This window comes from Squalius cephalus, assembly GCF_949319135.1.
Source record: "Squalius cephalus genome assembly, chromosome: 4".
Lineage (NCBI taxonomy): Eukaryota > Metazoa > Chordata > Actinopteri > Cypriniformes > Leuciscidae > Squalius > Squalius cephalus.
Window position 1 is genome coordinate 5,996,088 of NC_137125.1, and position 18,717 is coordinate 6,014,804.

The 18,717-nt window shown below is 37.7% G+C and overlaps 2 protein-coding genes across 5 annotated transcripts in view; both read left to right on the forward strand.

Moving 5' to 3' along the window:
- LOC307157288 (uncharacterized protein) overlaps nt 1-12,051 on the forward strand; it is a 29,292-nt gene extending 17,241 nt beyond the window's left edge. The window contains exons 4-6 of one of the 2 annotated variants that reach the window (XM_079869169.1): nt 2,125-2,166; nt 8,615-8,756; nt 10,651-12,051. In XM_079869169.1, coding sequence (XP_079725295.1) covers nt 8,672-8,756; nt 10,651-11,525 — 960 coding nt within the window. In that variant the 5' untranslated portion in view covers nt 2,125-2,166; nt 8,615-8,671 and the 3' untranslated portion in view covers nt 11,526-12,051. The remainder of the gene's footprint in view (nt 1-2,124; nt 2,167-8,614; nt 8,757-10,650) is intronic. The other variant, XM_079869170.1, reaches the window with a different exon arrangement.
- LOC307157284 (uncharacterized protein) lies at nt 2,130-18,527 on the forward strand. Of its 3 annotated transcripts, XM_079869164.1 has the most exons (4): nt 13,023-13,067; nt 13,769-13,925; nt 16,910-17,770; nt 17,808-17,943. In XM_079869164.1, exons 2-4 carry the CDS (start codon nt 13,841-13,843, stop codon nt 17,822-17,824), a joined length of 963 nt encoding a protein of 320 aa, XP_079725290.1. In that variant the 5' UTR covers nt 13,023-13,067; nt 13,769-13,840; the 3' UTR covers nt 17,825-17,943. The 3 variants fall into 3 exon arrangements, with proteins under 3 accessions (XP_079725289.1, XP_079725288.1, XP_079725290.1); XM_079869163.1 differs by lacking the exon at nt 13,023-13,067 and adding an exon at nt 2,130-2,170 and having other exon boundaries at nt 13,774-13,925; nt 16,910-18,527; XM_079869162.1 differs by having other exon boundaries at nt 11,856-13,067; nt 16,910-18,527.
- Nucleotides 18,528-18,717: the final 190 nt, after the last annotated feature.

Consider the following 18,717-nt stretch of genomic DNA (forward strand, 5'->3'; position numbering starts at 1 on the left):
ACTGATCCAGATCCCGCTCATCCTGCCAGCCCGCCAGAGCCAGAGCCAGAGCCAGTCGCCTGCCCGCTAGAGTCTGTGAGCGTCGTTCTCCCCGAGCCAGAGCCAAAGTTTACTAAGCCCTCTTCATCGCTTACAGTTTACAGACCTGCTGCGGTTTAGTTAGCTGCTAGTAAATGCATTATTATCGATCTGTGCTATCGTCGGAGTCATGATTTATGATTCATTTATACAGTTTATATGGTCGGAGTGGTGGCTAGCTTGTGGAGTTTGACAAAAGTGCTTCCAACGTGTTTAGCTTCTAGCTCTTTACCTTGGTTGGATCGTTTGGTATCTAGCTTGGTTTTGTTACTCAAGTTCAATTTCAATGGATAACAGTTTAAATGTTTATTACCAACAAGTAAATTGGACAAATTCGTTGAAAAATTAACCCTGCAACACGGCCTTTAAAGGGATAAAAACGTGAACTTTGGAAGAATGTTCCGATTTGTTCTTTCCATGTAGTGAGATTTAACAGAGCCAATATTTCTTTAAACTGTAAAAGGAATGAAAAATAGCTTTGGCTGAGAAAAACCCTTTCTTGATGATCTGTCGTTATTCTGCATTTACGATTGAATTGAGTGTCTAGAGATCTATCCCTTTGTTGCTTACAGATGTCTCTACTTCATGTCTTCATTAGTAGTATATGTAAGAATTTTCCATTAAACTTTTAGTAATGTTTTTAAGTAATGAAGTAATTAATTAAGTAATGTTGTTGTCATCTTGTTAATGTATGTACAGTATAAATTGCAAACATGCTTGTGTTGGACACGTGTTTACAGGTTATAGACATTTTTAGAGGAGGTAGATGCTGTGTATATAAAGGTGCTCTAAGTCATGTTTATTTGTACAATGTTATGTTTGTATATAAATTATTATTACAGTGGAACAAATTGCTATTTTTTTATTTGTAAATTAGCAACTGAATTTTTTACCATTGCACAGCACCACTTTATCACCAATAATTTTGTATAACTTTGTAGTTTATTGTTTTATGTCACATGTGAGAACAAATGCAAGTTTATATTTTTTTCAGATTATGTTATTTCTGTAATAAAGTCTGTATCATAGAATGGTAACTTATTTCTGTTGTTATTTTGTAGATGTTTGTTGTAAGTAAATGGCTTAAATGTAATTCAAGATAATTTTGTAAAACCATGGCTACACTGTGGTAATACTACAGTAAAACCATAGTAAATATGACTGTAGTAACCGTGGTTTTTGGAGAAAAACCATGGTTCGCACCAAAATATCACGGTTACTACAGTCATAGTTAACTACAGTTTTACTATAGTAAAACCATGTTTAATTTTCGTAAGGGATACCATACAGTTCTTCTAAAAATGTTTTATTTTCATTAGATGTTTTTCACTTTCTGACTGTAACAAAGTATATATATATATATATGTATTATTCATATATATATATAATATAATGCATATATATTAATTTATATATATACAACTTGTATAATCAAATTGCTTGTGTTAAAGGAGCTATTTCTTCACGGTCATGGCCCTTTACTACAATCCACTTTGTTTTTCCACATATTGTTTTGTTTTGCCCTTATATTCTGTGGAGAAACTGAGATGGAATAAGATGCACATCATGATAAGGACTCTACTTGAGTTAATAAATTACGTCAAAAGTAGTAAGATTTCTTTCCTATCACAAATTTGATTTCTTAATTTGTTTAAAATATTTAAGTTATAAATAATATATATATATATATATATATATATATATATATATATATATATATATATATATATATATATATTAAATAAAAAATTAAAATATTTAGGTATTTAGTTCTTTTCAGTCTTTTATAAAATGAAGATCAAAGTACTTGACTATTCATGACTGAGAATATCACAAATGCTGTAGTTTGTATTATAATTTGTTATATAAGCCAGAAGCTTTTGGAAAAATCTCAGTGGTGTTGAAAGCTTTGGAAATCTGTCTGTAATTCATACATTGAATCAATTCTTTCTCTTATCATTTGAATATGTTTTCTGTATGTGAATTTCTATTATATTATATTTTGAACGGGACTTTTATTTTGGTGTGGTGACATGACGTCATAAGGCTGCGCCGCGCTCCTGCATCTGTGATTCTGCTGAAGAAAAGGTTTGTGTTTTTAATCATCTAAAGTGTTTAAATCAATACACCCTGTTCACACACTTATATGGAAAACTGTGAAATAAGTTAATTGTTAATTAATATAACAATGTATTCTATTTAATAGCAGTAATGAGCATTGCTTTTTTAGCAGAGTGCATAAAAGTGTGAGTAAAGCGCATCCACACGCGACTGTGCGTCTCATTTCGCTCCCTATACTGTGAGTCAGTTCATCATAAACACGCTGTTTGCTCTCTGGAGAGTAATGATAGAGAAAATGACACAGAGGTTTTTTAGAAAAAAAATCAGTCAACTTAAATAAATAATTATGGATACTGTATTTGTGAATAGGTACTGAAAGTGTAAATAAAAGAGAACAAACACAACAATATTTAATGTCACCTTTTGAAAAAAAAAAAAAAAACCTATTGAAAATGTTTTAATGGAAGGTGCAGACCATTAAATATAATCTAAGAGTTATTAGATACCAAATATAAATCATAACAAAATAATAATTGTATGATCTAGTGTTCTTTTATTAATTTGTAGTTTTGAGTGTTTTTTGTCTAATCAGATCATTTAAAGGGGTCATGACATGAGAAACCAGATTTGCCTTGAGCTTTTGGCATATAAAAGGTACAATCTTTGTACCATTTAAAACTTCCTGCAAGTTTCATAGCTTAAGACGTCCTCCCTACTATAAAACAAGTGTTTATTATTTATCGAGCTCCAAACACGGCTGGTCGTGGATCCTAGCTGACGTCACCTCGCGTTAACTACGCCTGATTTCGGGGCTGAAGAAGTGCCTATTTACAGTAAGATTTTGATGCGTCCCGTGTTCCTGGCTGTGGAAAAACAGCATGTCTGAATAATACGCTGCCGGAGGATCCAGACGTCAGGGAAAAATGGATTCAGTTTATTTTTTGCGGATGTCCCAGTCACGTCAGTGTTAATTTACGCGTGTGTTCACTACTCTTCACGGATGACCAGGCCGTGCCGACTATTCTGGACCCAACAACGCCGCCGCAGACTGTGAGTAATGTAAAAACGACTTATTAAAACGTTAATTGCAGTTTAATTCATGATGAAAAATCCCAGTGTTTTTACTTAGTGTTCTTGCATATTGTTTTCAGAGTCCGTCACGTCCAGGCCCAGTATTGAAAGATGTAGCCTGTCAAACTGACCGACACACACACACACACACACACATCAGTGTGTGAAATACACAGCTGGCATTTCAAACTAGGGATGGCGAAAACTAAAAAAATTCTTGACCGACCACCAAGCCTCATTAGCCGGTTGAACCCGGTTAACCGATTAGTTTAAAATATGCTACGCTATTTGAAATAACAGCCATTTTGAGCCGCGCCTGCAATTTCGCAACTCTGTCGCATCTCTCTGCGACCTGACACTCACGCCATTTTTTTAAATCCCCTACAGCGCGAAACATGAGTCCTGCAAACGCGGCGCCGAGGAGCTTGTATGTAATCGGAGGACAAATGGCTCCTTAGTTTTGAAATGGTTTGGGTACAAGGTGATCGCATTGAAAATAAAGGCGTTTGTCTGGCGTTAGAAGCTCATTTGAAACATTGCCGCGGCTCATTTAAGAAAATGACAGCTCCGAAGAGACGCCGCTTTAGTTTGAGGTAGTGCTAACAATAATAAAGAAAGATGATGATAGCACTGTATCACACAAGTTGCAACTTACATCTGTGTCATTCTTTTTGGTGAAATTGTCCCACACACTACTTTTCTTTGCACGCTTCACCCTGTCGTCTGCCCTGGCTCTAACCTCGAGTGTTTTTGCCTGTAGCCTTTACTTTTCGCAAACCCAAACGCTGTGACCGCGCGCTAAATGTTTTTATTGGTTTATTAAGTATAAACAGGCGAGTTATGAAAAATTGAGTGTGAGGGATTTGTTCACTTCACACAAAAAGATCTTGGAATGAGAAGGCTAACTGTAGTAGCGTTTAGTCCACTGTCTATAATAGCCTAATTTAGAGATCACTTTTTTTTCACCGACTACCGACAACTTTAATCGGTTAACGTTGATACGGTCACCCATCGGTCAAACTGTCATCGGTTAACATCCCTATTTCAAACCACGAGACCCAAGTACCGTCGCAAAGGTATTATTTATATAATCGTACCTTGTGTCATCATAATTCTATTCATAAGAAGAAAGTCATACACACCTAGAATTGCTTCAGGGTGAGTAAATCATGAGCTAATTAAGGGTTAATGCCTGACGAGGTGTCCATTATCAGGTATTAATGGACGACGGCGAGGCGTGAACCGTCCGACGCGCAGCGGAGTTAATACCTGACAATGGACACCTCGAAGGGCATTAACCCGCTTATACCATGGTCACTTGCCAAATAACACATTTTTAAAACATTAGTTTATATTTTAATTAGTTTTACAATCGAAATCTAAAGTTACAAGTTACAAACAATAACTTGGTTTCCTTGGTTACGCCTGACAGTTTATTTAGGTGTCCATTATCACTTTTTAACGGACACCCTGCAGCCAATCAGAATCGAGTATTCACCCAGACCATGGTATAATCATGGGTAATTTTTGGGTGAACTATCCCTGTGTTGGGAATGTTACTTTAAAAAAGTAATTATAGTTACTCACTACTTGTTCCAAAAAGTAACTGAGTTAGTAACTGAATTACTCTATAATAAAAGTAACTCGTTACCAGGGAAAGTAACTATTTGCGTTACTGTTAAGAAAAAAAGTTGCTATATGTCAAAGAATTTGGATTTTTTAGCAGTTTTCACAAGTCAGTTGAAATGAGTAGAACAGACAGGTGTTTGTACATAACTTTCGATATTTATTGCACGTCGACAGACAGCAAGAGGTTTATCCTGCACTTCAAGCATTATCTTTGTAAGAAAAGTAAACAGTTACACCATATAAAGTGCATTTAACTCGAGCAAGTTAAATCAAACTCTCCCAACCAGAGACAACTGGTCAAGTAAACAACCTGTACTTCAAGTGTTTTGTTCACAACAAAAGTAAACTTTTAAACAACAAAAAAGTGTGTTTAGCTCTGTAGTCTTATTCTTAATGAAATAAATCAAAAGTCAAATGTCAGACAACTGGTCTGGTAGACATTATGTACTTCAAGTATTTTCTTCAAAACATGAGATGCTTCATTAAATTAGAGTTGCTTACAACGGATGTCGACGAAGTCTTCGCTCCTGGACATAATGTACACATTACATGCAAGTTCTTGCTAGGGGTGGAACGGTACACAGAAGTCACGGTTCGGTATGAGTTCGGTACAATGGAGGGAAAAGCAAAACAAAAATGCAGAAGGCTTGTGCATGTCTCAGGCTGTACCACCAATAGAAAAATATATGACTAAAGCCTTGTATTTTTTAAATAAGTTTTATTAATAAAGTAAAGGCATAGAACCAGTTTAGTTGTAGTGCACTGACAATAGTTTTATATAATTAGTTTATTAATTAAATTAATAAAAATACAAAAAGACCTTGAGATATGTTTGGTTATTGTACCTGAATGAATTGAAAATGAATTTGCTACGTTTCAGATTAATATTTGTTTTCCTTAAAATTTTAATTACCAGTAACTTAAACACTTTGCAGTTCGAATGTCCTGTATAAACAAAATTACGGAGTATGTTTTTATGTTTCCACTGTTCGATCGTGGCCGCGCCTCACACACACACACACACACACGCACGCACACAAATGTAAACACTTTGCAACTTTTCGATCGCGCCCGCGCTGTAGGAGCATTAATTATTTTATATTTATTATTGGTTATTCACTGTCACGTGGGCACAGGTGATCACTTCCGTTTTCTTTATTATTTCCTTTGGCGGATTGTTTGATGCTGTGTTTGGAAGGGGCGACACATTCCAATCTATACATCGCAGCCTGCACCAGAGCAATGTTCAGAGCGCGTATCTAACACTAGTTCAGCATTACATTAATTATTTTGCACGCGAGTTTTATTTATTTTTATACCGTGTATTCTCCGTGTATTCTCCGTGTAAACGTATGCACCAAACCGTTTCGATTCAATACGAATAACTTACATGTACCGTTCCACCCTTGCTGACCTCAATGAATTTGAAGTAGTGCTTATATCTCCACCTTGAAAATGCCAACTTTTCATCGGATTGCTCCTGACTCGCCATCTCTGCTGCTTCGTCGAATCTCTGTTTAGCTGGTGTGTGCTGGCATGTGTGTAAAAACACTGGCTCTGATTGGCTACCATGAAACACATTACTCTGCCTTAGCCAATCATAATCACTTACCTCGTTATTAACCCACCTCCTCACTAGCTGTGCGAGCCAGGGGTGCGTTCGGATTACACAGTTTATTCAATCAATGCATAGTAACGCACCGCATTTAACGTCCAGTAATGATAACGGCGTTGTAACGACGGGAAAAGTAATTAGTTAAATTACCCCGTTACTGAAAAAATAACGTAACCTAACGACGTTCTTTTAAACGGCGTTATTCCAAACACTGTCCCTTTAATAATGGACATACACAATACTATTTTTGGTATCACAAATGATTAGGGTTGTCAAAGAAGTTAGAGCATATTGCCAGAGACAAGGCCTGTTCAGCAGTGAAAGAGTGACAGCGCAGCGTAACCATCTCCACTGGACCAGAGAAGGTCCCTCATCAGTCACGTTCAGCATGTTCACATCATGACCCATCATACCCAAAGTGTGAACATCCACATCGAGTGTCTAAAGAAGGCAGCAAATGTTTCAAACCTGGTGAGTGCATAATATTGCATATCATTATCTGTGTGTCCCACAGTGCTACTACTGTCTCCATTATCCCTCACACAGATTCATACATGCTACTATTCCAGACTATTCGAGAGAGTCCTCAAAGATGTAGCAAAGCTCAGCCCTCACTACCAGACATCCTCCCTGGACGCCTTTCATTGCGTTATTTTAAGATTTTTACCCCCCGTATATCCTTTTATTGGATTGGTGTGCAGGGATGCAATGTAAAGTTGTGTAAAAGTATGTTATTGAGATTTAATGAACCCCAAAGTCCTATCATTTCATAATTGTAATGTAATACAGGAAGCTTAGCATAAGCGTAGATATACAATTACTTATTTATGCCAGATCCCTTTCCTGACATGGGGGATCTGCATGAAACTAAAGTGCCAGACGTCTATGTGCACAGTGTGACGGACCTTCACTGCTGATCATGTGTCAAGGGTTAGTCGAGGGGCAGTTTGAGTCCCACATCTGGGAACTGTCAGCGTAAACGCAGGACTAAACATGATGGCATTACACCCCTGACCTTTCTGCCTAAAAAGCCCCGGCACCAACTGACAACACTTCTGCCAGCCAAGCGCCTGATGGAAACAGAGGAAAGACATCTAAAATATACATTCGTAAAGTGTTGTTTGTGTGTATATATGGCGAAAATATTGTAATTTTAATATACATTTTGTTACATTAAATATTTATATTCCTATTAACATATAAAATTGTGTATGTCAGTGTGTTTTCTTACTGGTGTAACCCTCTGAGTCTCAAAGGACCGTAGTCTCCCCTTTAAATGTTGTGTGTATTCTGTAACGAATACAAATTCAGGCAAACGGGTTCAAATGGCGGGTGATACTAGTACAGGTAGCTGGTACTGGGACCTGTTTAATTCTTCTCACAACCTATTGAGAAGTGTATTGTTTGAGTCAGAGGATGAGAAACAGGGTGGAAAAAAAATGTCATGAGCCTTTAGACTCTCTTACCAGTGAACTGAACTAGATCTGATTGACACACACTCAGAGATTTAGTTTAGAGTGTTTTTAGTCTAATCAGATCATTTAAGTCCATTAACTCTCTCTCTGACTGACTCTCTTACCAGTGAACTGAACTACTGAACTAGATCTGATTGACACACACTCAGAGATTTAGTTAAGAGTGTTTTTAGTCTAATCAGATCATTTAAGTCCATTAACTCTCTCTCTGACTGACTCTCTTACCAGTGAACTGAACTACTGAACTAGATCTGATTGACACACACTCAGAGATTTAGTTTAGAGTGTTTTTAGTCTAATCAGATCATTTAAGTCCATTAACTCTCTCTCTGACTGACTCTCTTACCAGTGAACTGAACTACTGAACTAGATCTGATTGACACACACTCAGAGATTTAGTTTAGAGTGTTTTTAGTCTAATCAGATCATTTAAGTCCATTAACTCTCTCTCTCTCTGACTCTCTTACCAGTGAACTGAACTACTGAACTAGATCTGATTGACACACACTCAGAGATTTAGTTAAGAGTGTTTTTAGTCTAATCAGATCATTTAAGTCCATTAACTCTCTCTCTGACTGACTCTCTTACCAGTGAACTGAACTACTGAACTAGATCTGATTGACACACACTCAGAGATTTAGTTTAGAGTGTTTTTCTTTCTGTTAATTATTCTCCTCTTAAACAGGATAGAGTGTCCAAACACACAGAAAAACTCCTGGTGAAGCGACACACTATTATAAAGATGGCATTTATTAAAGAGGAGAGTGAAGACGTGAAGATTGAAGAAACATTCAGAGTCAAACATGAAGAAACTGAGACACAAACAGGTTAGTTTCATTCTCAAAGTCTTCAATCATTCTATGTCATGCATGTCATGCTCTTTATCTACTACACACAACTTGTGACTAAATAAATGACATGTACAAATTAAATTGGGAAAAACAATTAAGAAATAGGATTGGGCTGATCTAAATGCTCAAAGGGTGCATTTCCCAAAAGCATCGTTAGTCAACTATGGTCGCTTATTTCATCGCTTCCAATGTAATGTAGACTTGCCTCAACCAACCAAAAGTCCTCATTTGTGTGGTCTCAATACGATTATTTTACTGCTCCCGATTGCATCAGAGGTCCCACGATCCCGAATCGTAAATAACACACGTTTGATATTTCGACTGTTGATCGGGCTGCCTCTAACGTTATATCCCCAATATTCGCTTGGAGCAAGTGAGCGTCACCTACCAGATGTTGTGTGCTTCTATAGCTGAAACTTGGCAGCCACAAACATGTCACAATAATGGAGTATTAAGAAAGAAGATTGCCTATGTTCTTTTACTCCTTTTGTCTTTCGCTGCAAAACTGAACACATGCCTGGAGAACCAGCTGACAACGTTGATTGTCCTCCATTTGATCAAACTAACTTCTAACATCAAATAGCACAGAAACATACAGAGAGTCTTATTGATTAACCTTGTTAACCTTAACGAGTGCGGAAGCGGTATGCTTTGTGGCACGGAGAGCCAAATGGTGCCCCTGACCCTGGTCTTTCAGTAGGTCAGCCATAACACAGCCATAGTTACATAGCCACAGCCATATATATAAGAGAGTAAGAGGCTAAGAGAGCTGATCTTGTGATCAGTGATTTTTAAAGTGTGAAGATGTGTGTGTGAGCCAATAAGAAGTGTTTTCCTTTGGAGGGAATTTCTTTACGACCCTTTGTTCAAGCAGGCCTTTGAACATGTAGTTTGATTGGATGTTTAACACAAGAATCTTCAAGATTCTTATAATACTAATGCGTCACAAAGTTAGCAAAATGTAATGTGAATTAACAAATAGGAGACAAAGATTGGAGTTTATAGAAACCAAACATGCCGCACATATGATTTGGTTAACCATAATATGCAAAGTCTGAAACATTAACCCAAAAGAGTTTAAAATGAAGACATAGGCCAAACCACATAAAAGGAAAATCATGAGATGGGAAAAGTTTGTATAAAGTTTGTATACATGTTTACACATTTCTCAAGTGGTTATATAGAATATATAAGATTAATTAAGTGAGCGTCACTGCCCTCTGCAAATTCCTTTTGGGGTCGTAAAACTCTTATCCGTCTCAGTATGTCCGGTGACAGGACACCGGGTTCTGCCAGTGTGTTAGCTTCGTTTGAGATGTTAGTTTTGAAAGAAGTTTCATAGACCTCAGACAATGCAAGAGATAACTCACCATCGTCCTCCAGGAGTGCCCGCATCAGCCCCTGAAGATTGAGAGATATTCATACCTTCCTAAAATTTGTAAAGCCCTGCAAGCCCCATGATTTCGATGTCCTACTCACCTCAGCAGGTCCCGAATACAAACCACAGATGATTGTCCCAATTCCCTCAAGAAAAGGGACAAACAAGGGGCGGAGTTTCTGCATAGAAAATACATAAATATCAAGCTAAAGTAAAGCATCACACAACAAATAACTGGGCCTGTTTTTATTAGCCTAATAAAAGTCTGATAACTGCCAGCTTGTAAGTATTTGGGATGTGTCCTAAAGAAAGCAAAAAATGTATGATATTGATAAGAGGGTCTGAGATTACAGGTTACACCATTTTCAGTTGTTGAGTGGTTTTAGGATTCAGCATACATGTTGTTGGATTTGATGTTTTACATGTCTAAATGTTTTCATGTCTCTGTGCCATTAAACTGGTGTTAACTTGTTTTCTTTCTGTTCACTTTAGACCTGATGGGACTGAAAGAGGAGAGTCAAGAACTGAATGAAATGGAAGAGAAAAATCATGATTTCATGACTGGGGAGACATCTTTTAGTTGCTCACAGACTCATAAAGAAGAATTTAGAAACCTTAAAGTCCAGATGAGTGTTTACACTGAAGAGAGCCCTTTGACCTGCCAAGACTTGAAAATCCACCCTGGAGAGAAGCCGTTCATATGCCCTCAGTGTGGAAAGAGGTTTACACAGAGAAGAATCCTTACTACCCACTTGAGAGTTCACACTGGAGAGAAGCCTTTCGTATGCCCTCAGTGTGGGAAGAGGTTTACAGAGAAAAAAAACCTTAATACCCACTTGAGAGTTCACAGTGGAGAGAAGCCGTTCATATGCCCTCAGTGTGGGAAGAGCTTCTCACAAAGCAGTCATCTGAAGACTCACTTGAAAATCCACACTGGAGAGAAGCCGTACGCCTGCACTCTGTGTGGGAATCTTTTCTCACTAAAAGCACATCTCAAGAATCACATGAGAATGCACACTGGAGAGAAGCCATTTGCTTGTGATCAGTGTGGAAAAAGTTATAGATATAAATTACACCTTGATCTTCACATGAGGAATCACTCAGGAGAGAAATGTTTTATATGTCAAGACTGTGGAAAGAGTTTCATATATAGAGCAAACTTTAAGACTCACATGAGAGTTCACACTGGAGAAAAGCCGTACTCCTGCCCTCAGTGTGGAAAGAGCTTCACGATTAAAGGAAACCTGAAGATTCACATGAGAGTTCACACTGGAGAGAAGCCTTACAAGTGTCTTCAGTGTGAGAAGAGTTTCTCATTTCACGCAAACCTGACACAGCATTTGCAAACTCATTTTGGAAAGAAATAGCCATTTTTCTCAGTGTGACAAGAAGTTGAAAAGGAGAAATTTTAGCAATCATCTGCACATTCCCTCTGGAGAAAAACAATTAAATGGTGATCAGTTTAATAAAATCATCACACTTAGAAATACAAATGAAAAAAGTAATGTAAATGTGAGACCTTCTGAGTTCGTACCCTTTAAAAAACAAGGTTATTCAAGTGTGCTATTAGTATACTACTTTCAAACCCAAAATAAGTATGTGTATTCTTTAATTAGGAAGTCTACACATGTGGAGAAGAAAAGCAGGAGCAATCAAAGGAAGCATTGCTTATACACATGTAATTTAACGGGCTCATCAGTTATTAAACGGCATATAAATCTAAATCTGCAGAACATCACCGAATGAAATGTTGACCTATGGGTGATCTGTTTTGATTATCAATCTGAATGTAGTCTTGGACAAGATTTATTTTAAGCTTTTTGTTCAAAATGTTGTTGTTTTTTAAACTTACCCACATTCAAGTGGTGATTAAAAAAGAAAGTATGACATTAGAATAATTTTTGTTGTTGTGGTTGTTTGACAGCTGAGGTTCTTTTCTTTCTTTTATAAACAACATGTTCTTACATTCATACAACAAAATATTCTAGGAACCATGAAATTGTGCAAATTATCAAAAATGCTGCCGCTGGCAGAAGTTATCATTTTGAGTGACAGATTTGATTTAGCCCATTTTTCTTTGTGACATTATTTAAGGTGTTAACATTATCATAAGACAAAACGGTTCCGCTTTATTTTGATGGTCCCTTCAACACATTCTGTTGACTGTAAGTAACGTTGCACCTGCATGTCTACTAACTCTCAATCGAGTACTAGTAGAGTATTAGTAGACTGGTAGGGTTAGGGTTAGAAAAAGTTCACATGTACAGTACTTGCAAATGTTCTTATAGTCAGTAGAATATGTTGGGGAGCATCAAAATAAGAGTTTGCAGATATTAAGAAGACAGTCCACTAATTCTCTAATGCGAGTTAGTTGACATGTAGTTGTTACTTATAGTCAACAGAATGTTTAAAAGGGACCATCACAATAAAGTGTTACCGATAAAAATAACAAATACAATTATTGTATACTTGTTATCCTCAGTCACTCTTTCTTTAGGGGAAATTTTAATGTGAGACTCTGGAAAGGAGATCTAAATTCAGCGGCGTCGGCACGGGGGGTCGGTGGGTAGCGGGTGAACACTGAGTGAATTTTAACCGTGAGCGGGTGGATATTTATATTATGATAAGGACTTAAATAGTTGAGCACTCTGCAACCAAAAACCTAGTTTTCAAATACAAACTTTTTCCCAATCCTTTATAATATGACGATCAAGATACTTGACTTTATTCATGATTGAGAATATCACAAATCAGCAATTTATTCTTTGAATGAATCCTTTATCTTATCATTTGAATGTGTTTTCTGTATGTGAATTTCTATTTAATGTTAACGGGACTTTTATTTTGGTGGGGCGACATGATGTCATAAGGCTGCGCCACTCCTGCATCTGTGATTCTGCTGAAGAAAGGTTTGTGCTTTTAATCATCTAAAGTGTTTAAATCAATACAACCCGTCAGTACAATTATATAGAGAACTTTGAAATTAATTATTTATAATGTAAAATTATAATGTATCTAATAAAAATAATGAACCGTTTTCAGTGAAGCACATCCACAAATGAGTAGCAGTAAAGGTTCCTAAACTCCCTATATTGTGAATTTGGTCATCATAAACACGCTGTTTGCTCTCTGGCAAGTTATGATAGAGAGAGATTTTCGAAACCAATTGAGATTCAATTGAATCAAATAATGTAGAGTTTGGTTAATGTAATGAGTTTGGAAGCACTTGATTCACAGCATGTAAATGCAACAAGAACAACAACACACACATGTGGAATGACAACTTCTACAAATCAACTCACAATGTTTTAATGACAGTGTAATCCATTAAATATAGTAAACAAATCAATACATACATGTGAATTATAAATGCCTAAATATGAATTGCTTGTATATTCTCTGTTCCTTTAATTTGTAGTGCTAGTTTTGAGTAGAAATGTTGAATCTGATTCATTTCCGCGAAACGGTTCTTTTGGACAGTTCGTTTCAAAAAACGATTAATCGGTTCCTTACGTCATCAAGAAATGATGGCAGTAGATCTGATTGAGACGCTCTCAGAGATTTAGTTTTGAGTGTTTTTCTTTCTGTTAACTATTCTCCTCTTAAACAGGACAGAGTGTCCAAACACACAGAAAAACTCCTGGTGAAGCGACTGAGGTCCACGTGACACACTATTATAAAGATGGCGTTTATTAAAGAGGAGAGTGAAGACGTGAAGATTGGAGAAACATTCAGAGTCAAACATGATGATACTGAGACACAAACAGGTTAGTTTCATTCTCAAAGTTGAACTCAGTCATTTGATCCTCAGTGAAATGTCTTGCTCTACAGAAATGAATGATATTTTTGAAGAGTGTCCTAATTAAAGTGGTTTTATTTGACATGGAGCCGGTCGCCTCATGTGGACAGGAGAACGACATGACAGCCAGTTATAACTTTTGAAAACTTTGTTTTCCTGAACACCAGTACAGTAACAAGTCAAGTCACCTTTATTTATATAGTACTTTATACAATAGAAATTGTTTTAAAGCAGCTTCACCTTAACCCTCGGGGGTCTGAAGGGGGGAAGAAGTCCGTCACACCGGACGAGAAGCGCAGGCTGAACATTGAAGGTTGACATGTTCATGTTTGTTCGTCTGGTGTCGATTATACTGTACATCAAGCTCAATGATGACTCCACTACAGGACCTTGGACGATTGAGAGTGCTGCTTTCACCACTTGGTTGAGGGCTGGATACCTCCCTGTTTTCATCACCACTCCCCCACATTTCTCCCTGCTTGTAAGTGGCCAGACCGGGATCCACATTGTACTTGATGGATGTGCATCACCTCAGTAGACCTCAGGTGTTCCTCCACAACCTTCTCCAGATCTTCATGGTAGTAGCTCACCAGCAGTCTTGTTGCTGTTACTGGTGGGCTCATCGAAGTTACTAGAAAATGATCTCTTCCTCAGGTTATTAAACATTCTCTCTGAAAAGGTCCTTCCCATGCCAAAGATTATCTTGTATGTTGCAGTTGTGTGTGATTAATTAAATTAATTCCCTATTATCACTGTAAAGCTGCTTTGAAACAGTCTGTATTGTTAAAAATGCTATATAAATGAAGGTTTTATATACCATACCATACCATACCATCTTCTTCCGCTTATCCGGGGCCGGGTCGCGGGGGCAGCAGTCTAAGCAGAGATGCCCAGACTCCCCTCTCCCTAGACCAGGGTCCACCAATCTCGGTCATGGAGGGCCGCTGTCCTGCAGAGTTTAGCTCCAACCCCAATTAAACACACCTGAACCAGCTAATCAAGGTCTCACTAGGCATACTAGAAACTTTCAAACAGGTGTGTTGGAGCTGGTTGGAGCTAAACTCTACAGGACAGCGGCCCTCCAGGACCGAGATTGGTGAACCCTGCCCTAGACACTTCCTCCAGCTCTTCCGGGGGGACACTGGCAGACATAGTCCCTCCAGCGTGTCCTAGGTCTTCCCCGGGTCCTCCTCCTGGTGGGACGCGCCCAGAACACCTTCCCGGTAAGGCGTCCAGGAGGCATCCGGAACAGATGCCCGAGCCACCTCAGCTGGCCCCTCTCGATGTGGAGTGACCGAGCTTCTCTGGTGACTGAGAAGGCCATTCTTGGAAGTTCCTGGATCTTTTACTAAACCAAGCTTTGATTGACTTGGAGGTGTGCTTGGGATCATAGTCTTGCTGGAAAGTTCAATGATCACCCAGGTTTAATTTGTCAACAGAAGGCATCACGTTCCTCTTTAAAATGGCCTGGTATTTCTGGGAATCCATGATGCCAAGTATACGATCAATATTGCCAGTTCCTGCCACAGAAAAACAGCCCGACGTCATCAGTGACCCACCTCCATGCTTGACCGTGGGGATGATAGTCCTCTGGTCATAAGCCTGGCCTTTCGCATGCCAGACATACCACTGGTCCAACCAGTTCCAGTTTGGTTTGGTCAGTCCATAGACTGTCTCAAAACTCTGTAGTCTAATCCAAATTCCTCCTGGCATATTTTAGTCGACTTCACAGCTGAAGCAAATGAAGGATCATTATAGAGTTCCCAAAGGCTTAATTATGTTTCAGCTCCACTTTAGGCTATAAAAACTTTCAGAAAACTTTAAACAACAATATTATTATATATGGGTTGAATAATTGTGACTTGGCTATCTTAGCAAGATATCCTGTTTCACACAAATACTACATTACGCATTTTCTGTGCTGATTTAATTTATCACTCAACTCATCAAGAAGCCATCCAATGCAGAATCTTGCTCTTTGAAAAAACTTTAATTGATAAATCCTTAAGATCTTTGGGGGGTTTAATATTTCTGATTGCAACTGTATATATGGAAACATTTTTGCAGTTTCTTGAGTAAAATTAACGTTTTTGATTATATGGTTTCCATTGCAGGTTTGGTCTTAAATGTCATATAAGGTGGTATTAAAAAGGTCTTAAAAAGTCTTACATTTAACTTGTTTATATCTCTAGACACCCAGATAACAGTACATTTGCTAAGATCTAACACCTTAGTCATCCCATCTTTTATATCATTTTCATTAATATAACCGGACAAAACTTCACTACTCTTAAGTTAGCAGTGTAAAACGTAAGAGTATTATTGTAAAAGTATTGTTGTCATAACAGTGAATGACAATGTCCCTTAGGGGAAGCATAAACAATGAGAAAAGCAGAGGACCTAATACTGAGCCTTGTGGCACACCATACTTGTGTTTGATAAAACATCTTTTAATATACAAGTAGTAGAAATCTGACAGATTGGACCTAAACCATGTTAATTCTTGTCCACGTGCCAACATAATTATCAATCTATCAGAGAACGTTGTGGTCTCTGTTGTCAAAAGATCTATTTAACTTTAGTATCTTTAGTTTCTGTGCTACGGTGGGGCTTAAATTCTGACTGAAATATTGCAAAACTGAGCATAGTTGAGTGGACAATATTTTATTCTAACATTTTGGGATTGATCTATAATAAACCAATTATTCTGGGTCAAGTGATAAGGGGTTTGATAACTTCCAGCTTTCATGGACTACAGTTTTTTTATGTTCTAATGAAGGTGAACAGTTAATATTGAGAAGAGATTCTGAGATTACTCTTTCAGTAGCTTATATCAAATCTAGCATACAAGTTGTTGGTTTTTATCTTGGTGCTTTATTGTGGTTTTGATTTCTGTTGCTTTGTGCCATTAGAAGGGAGTTAAATTGTTTTTTGTTTTGTTTTTCATTTTAGACCTGATGGTGCTGAAAGAGGAGAGTCAACAACTGAATGAAATTGAAGAGGAAAATCAATTTGAGAAACATCATGATTTAATGACTGGAGAGAAGCTTTTCACGTGCCGTCAGTGCGGAAAGAGTTTTAAACATAAAAAAACTCTTCATTACCACATGAGAATCCACACTGGAGAGAACCTGTTCACATGTGATCAGTGTGGAAAGAGCTTCACAGTAGAACTAAACTTTAGGTGTCACATGAACAGTCACACTGGAGAGAAACCGTTCACATGTAATCGGTGTGGAAAGAGTTTCGCTCATATCAGTAACCTCTGCGTTCACATGAGAGTTCACACTGGAGTGAAGCCTTACACATGCCAACAGTGTGGGAAGAGCTTCACACAAAAAGGAACTCTTAAGACTCACATGAAAATTCACACAGGAGAAAAGCCTTTCATCTGCCTACAGTGTGGAAAGAGCTTCACAACAGAACTAAACCTTAGGGGTCACATGAAAAGTCACACTGGAGAGAAACCGTTCACATGTCATCAGTGTGGAAAGAGTTTTGCTCATATCAGTAGCCTCAGCATTCACATGAGACTTCACACTGGAGTGAAGCCTTACGCATGCCAACAGTGTGGCAAGAGTTTCTATCAAAAAGGAAACCTTGAAAAACACATGAGAGTTCATACTAGAGAAAAGCCTTTCACCTGCCAACAGTGTGGAAAGAGTTTCACGCTAAAACAAAGCCTTACATGCCACATGAGAATCCACACTGGAGAGAAGCCTTACAAATGTGGCAAGTGTCGAAAGAGCTTCACAACAGAACAAAACCTTAAGTGTCACATGAACAGTCACACTGGAGAGAAGCCGTTCACATGTCGTCAGTGTGGAAAGAGCTTTACTTATAACACTAGCCTCTTCGTTCACATGAAACTTCACACTGGAGAGAAGCCTTTCACCTGCAAACTGTGTGGGTTGAGCTTCTCACAAAAAGGAAATCTTAAGACTCACATGAGAAAACACACAGGAGAAAAGCCTTTCATATGTTTTGAAAATGATTAACATGTAAAGAAACCAACATGAGGATTCTCACAAGGGTTTTATACGTCATCAGTGTGGACACTGAAAGAGTTTCACAGTTAAGGCGAGACACGGCAGGCAAAAAAAATAGATTTTTCATGCAGTGTCAGTTTTGAGATTTTGGGCTAGTTTACTCCTTCAATATGTGTTCTTTCAAACTGCTATAAAGAAAACGTTGAAAATATACATAAAGAGGTTTATTTTATTCAATTTTGTTTACTTGCGACAGTAAGTTTCTCCTGAATTTACCAGGAAGTTCAAGGTATTTTTTTTAACCTAGTTTTTTGTAATCCTTAAGGTGTCTAGTAAAGGAATTTTGATGTTCCCCACGCAAATTATTGTCCCATATGGGATTTTTTTTTGTACCATGTTTTGTGTCCGTGCTTGATTTTCGGCTGTGAAAAATGAAAACTTTAAATCTACATAGAATTTGAACAATACATCCTACAGACACAATCCACCCCATTTTCTCTTCGTCTTTGCATGAGGAATTGAGAGATATGAGGATTGTCATGATTAGATGATGTATGGTGCATTAAAACTCAAATAAACGCAAAAAAAAAAAGAAAAAAAATCTGTGACATTGGATCACTGGATCTCCTCCCCTATTGATATATGTTTTCTAACTTTTGTATTTTTATAGTCTTTATGATGTCTAATAAGCAAATGTTGATGATCCCTACTTGAAATATTGTCACATGTTGGTCCAAATGAACATCTCCCATAATAAGGAGTTACTATTTT

What these genes read in the sequence shown, in the direction of transcription:
- LOC307157284 (XM_079869163.1), top strand. Translation starts at nt 13,841, where the DNA reads ATGGCGTTTATTAAAGAGGAGAGTGAAGACGTGAAGATTGGAGAAACA. An exon ending in TGATACTGAGACACAAACAG is followed by an intron (nt 13,926 to 16,909) that starts GTTAGTTTCATT and finishes TTTTCATTTTAG; the next exon opens with ACCTGATGGTGCTGAAAGAG.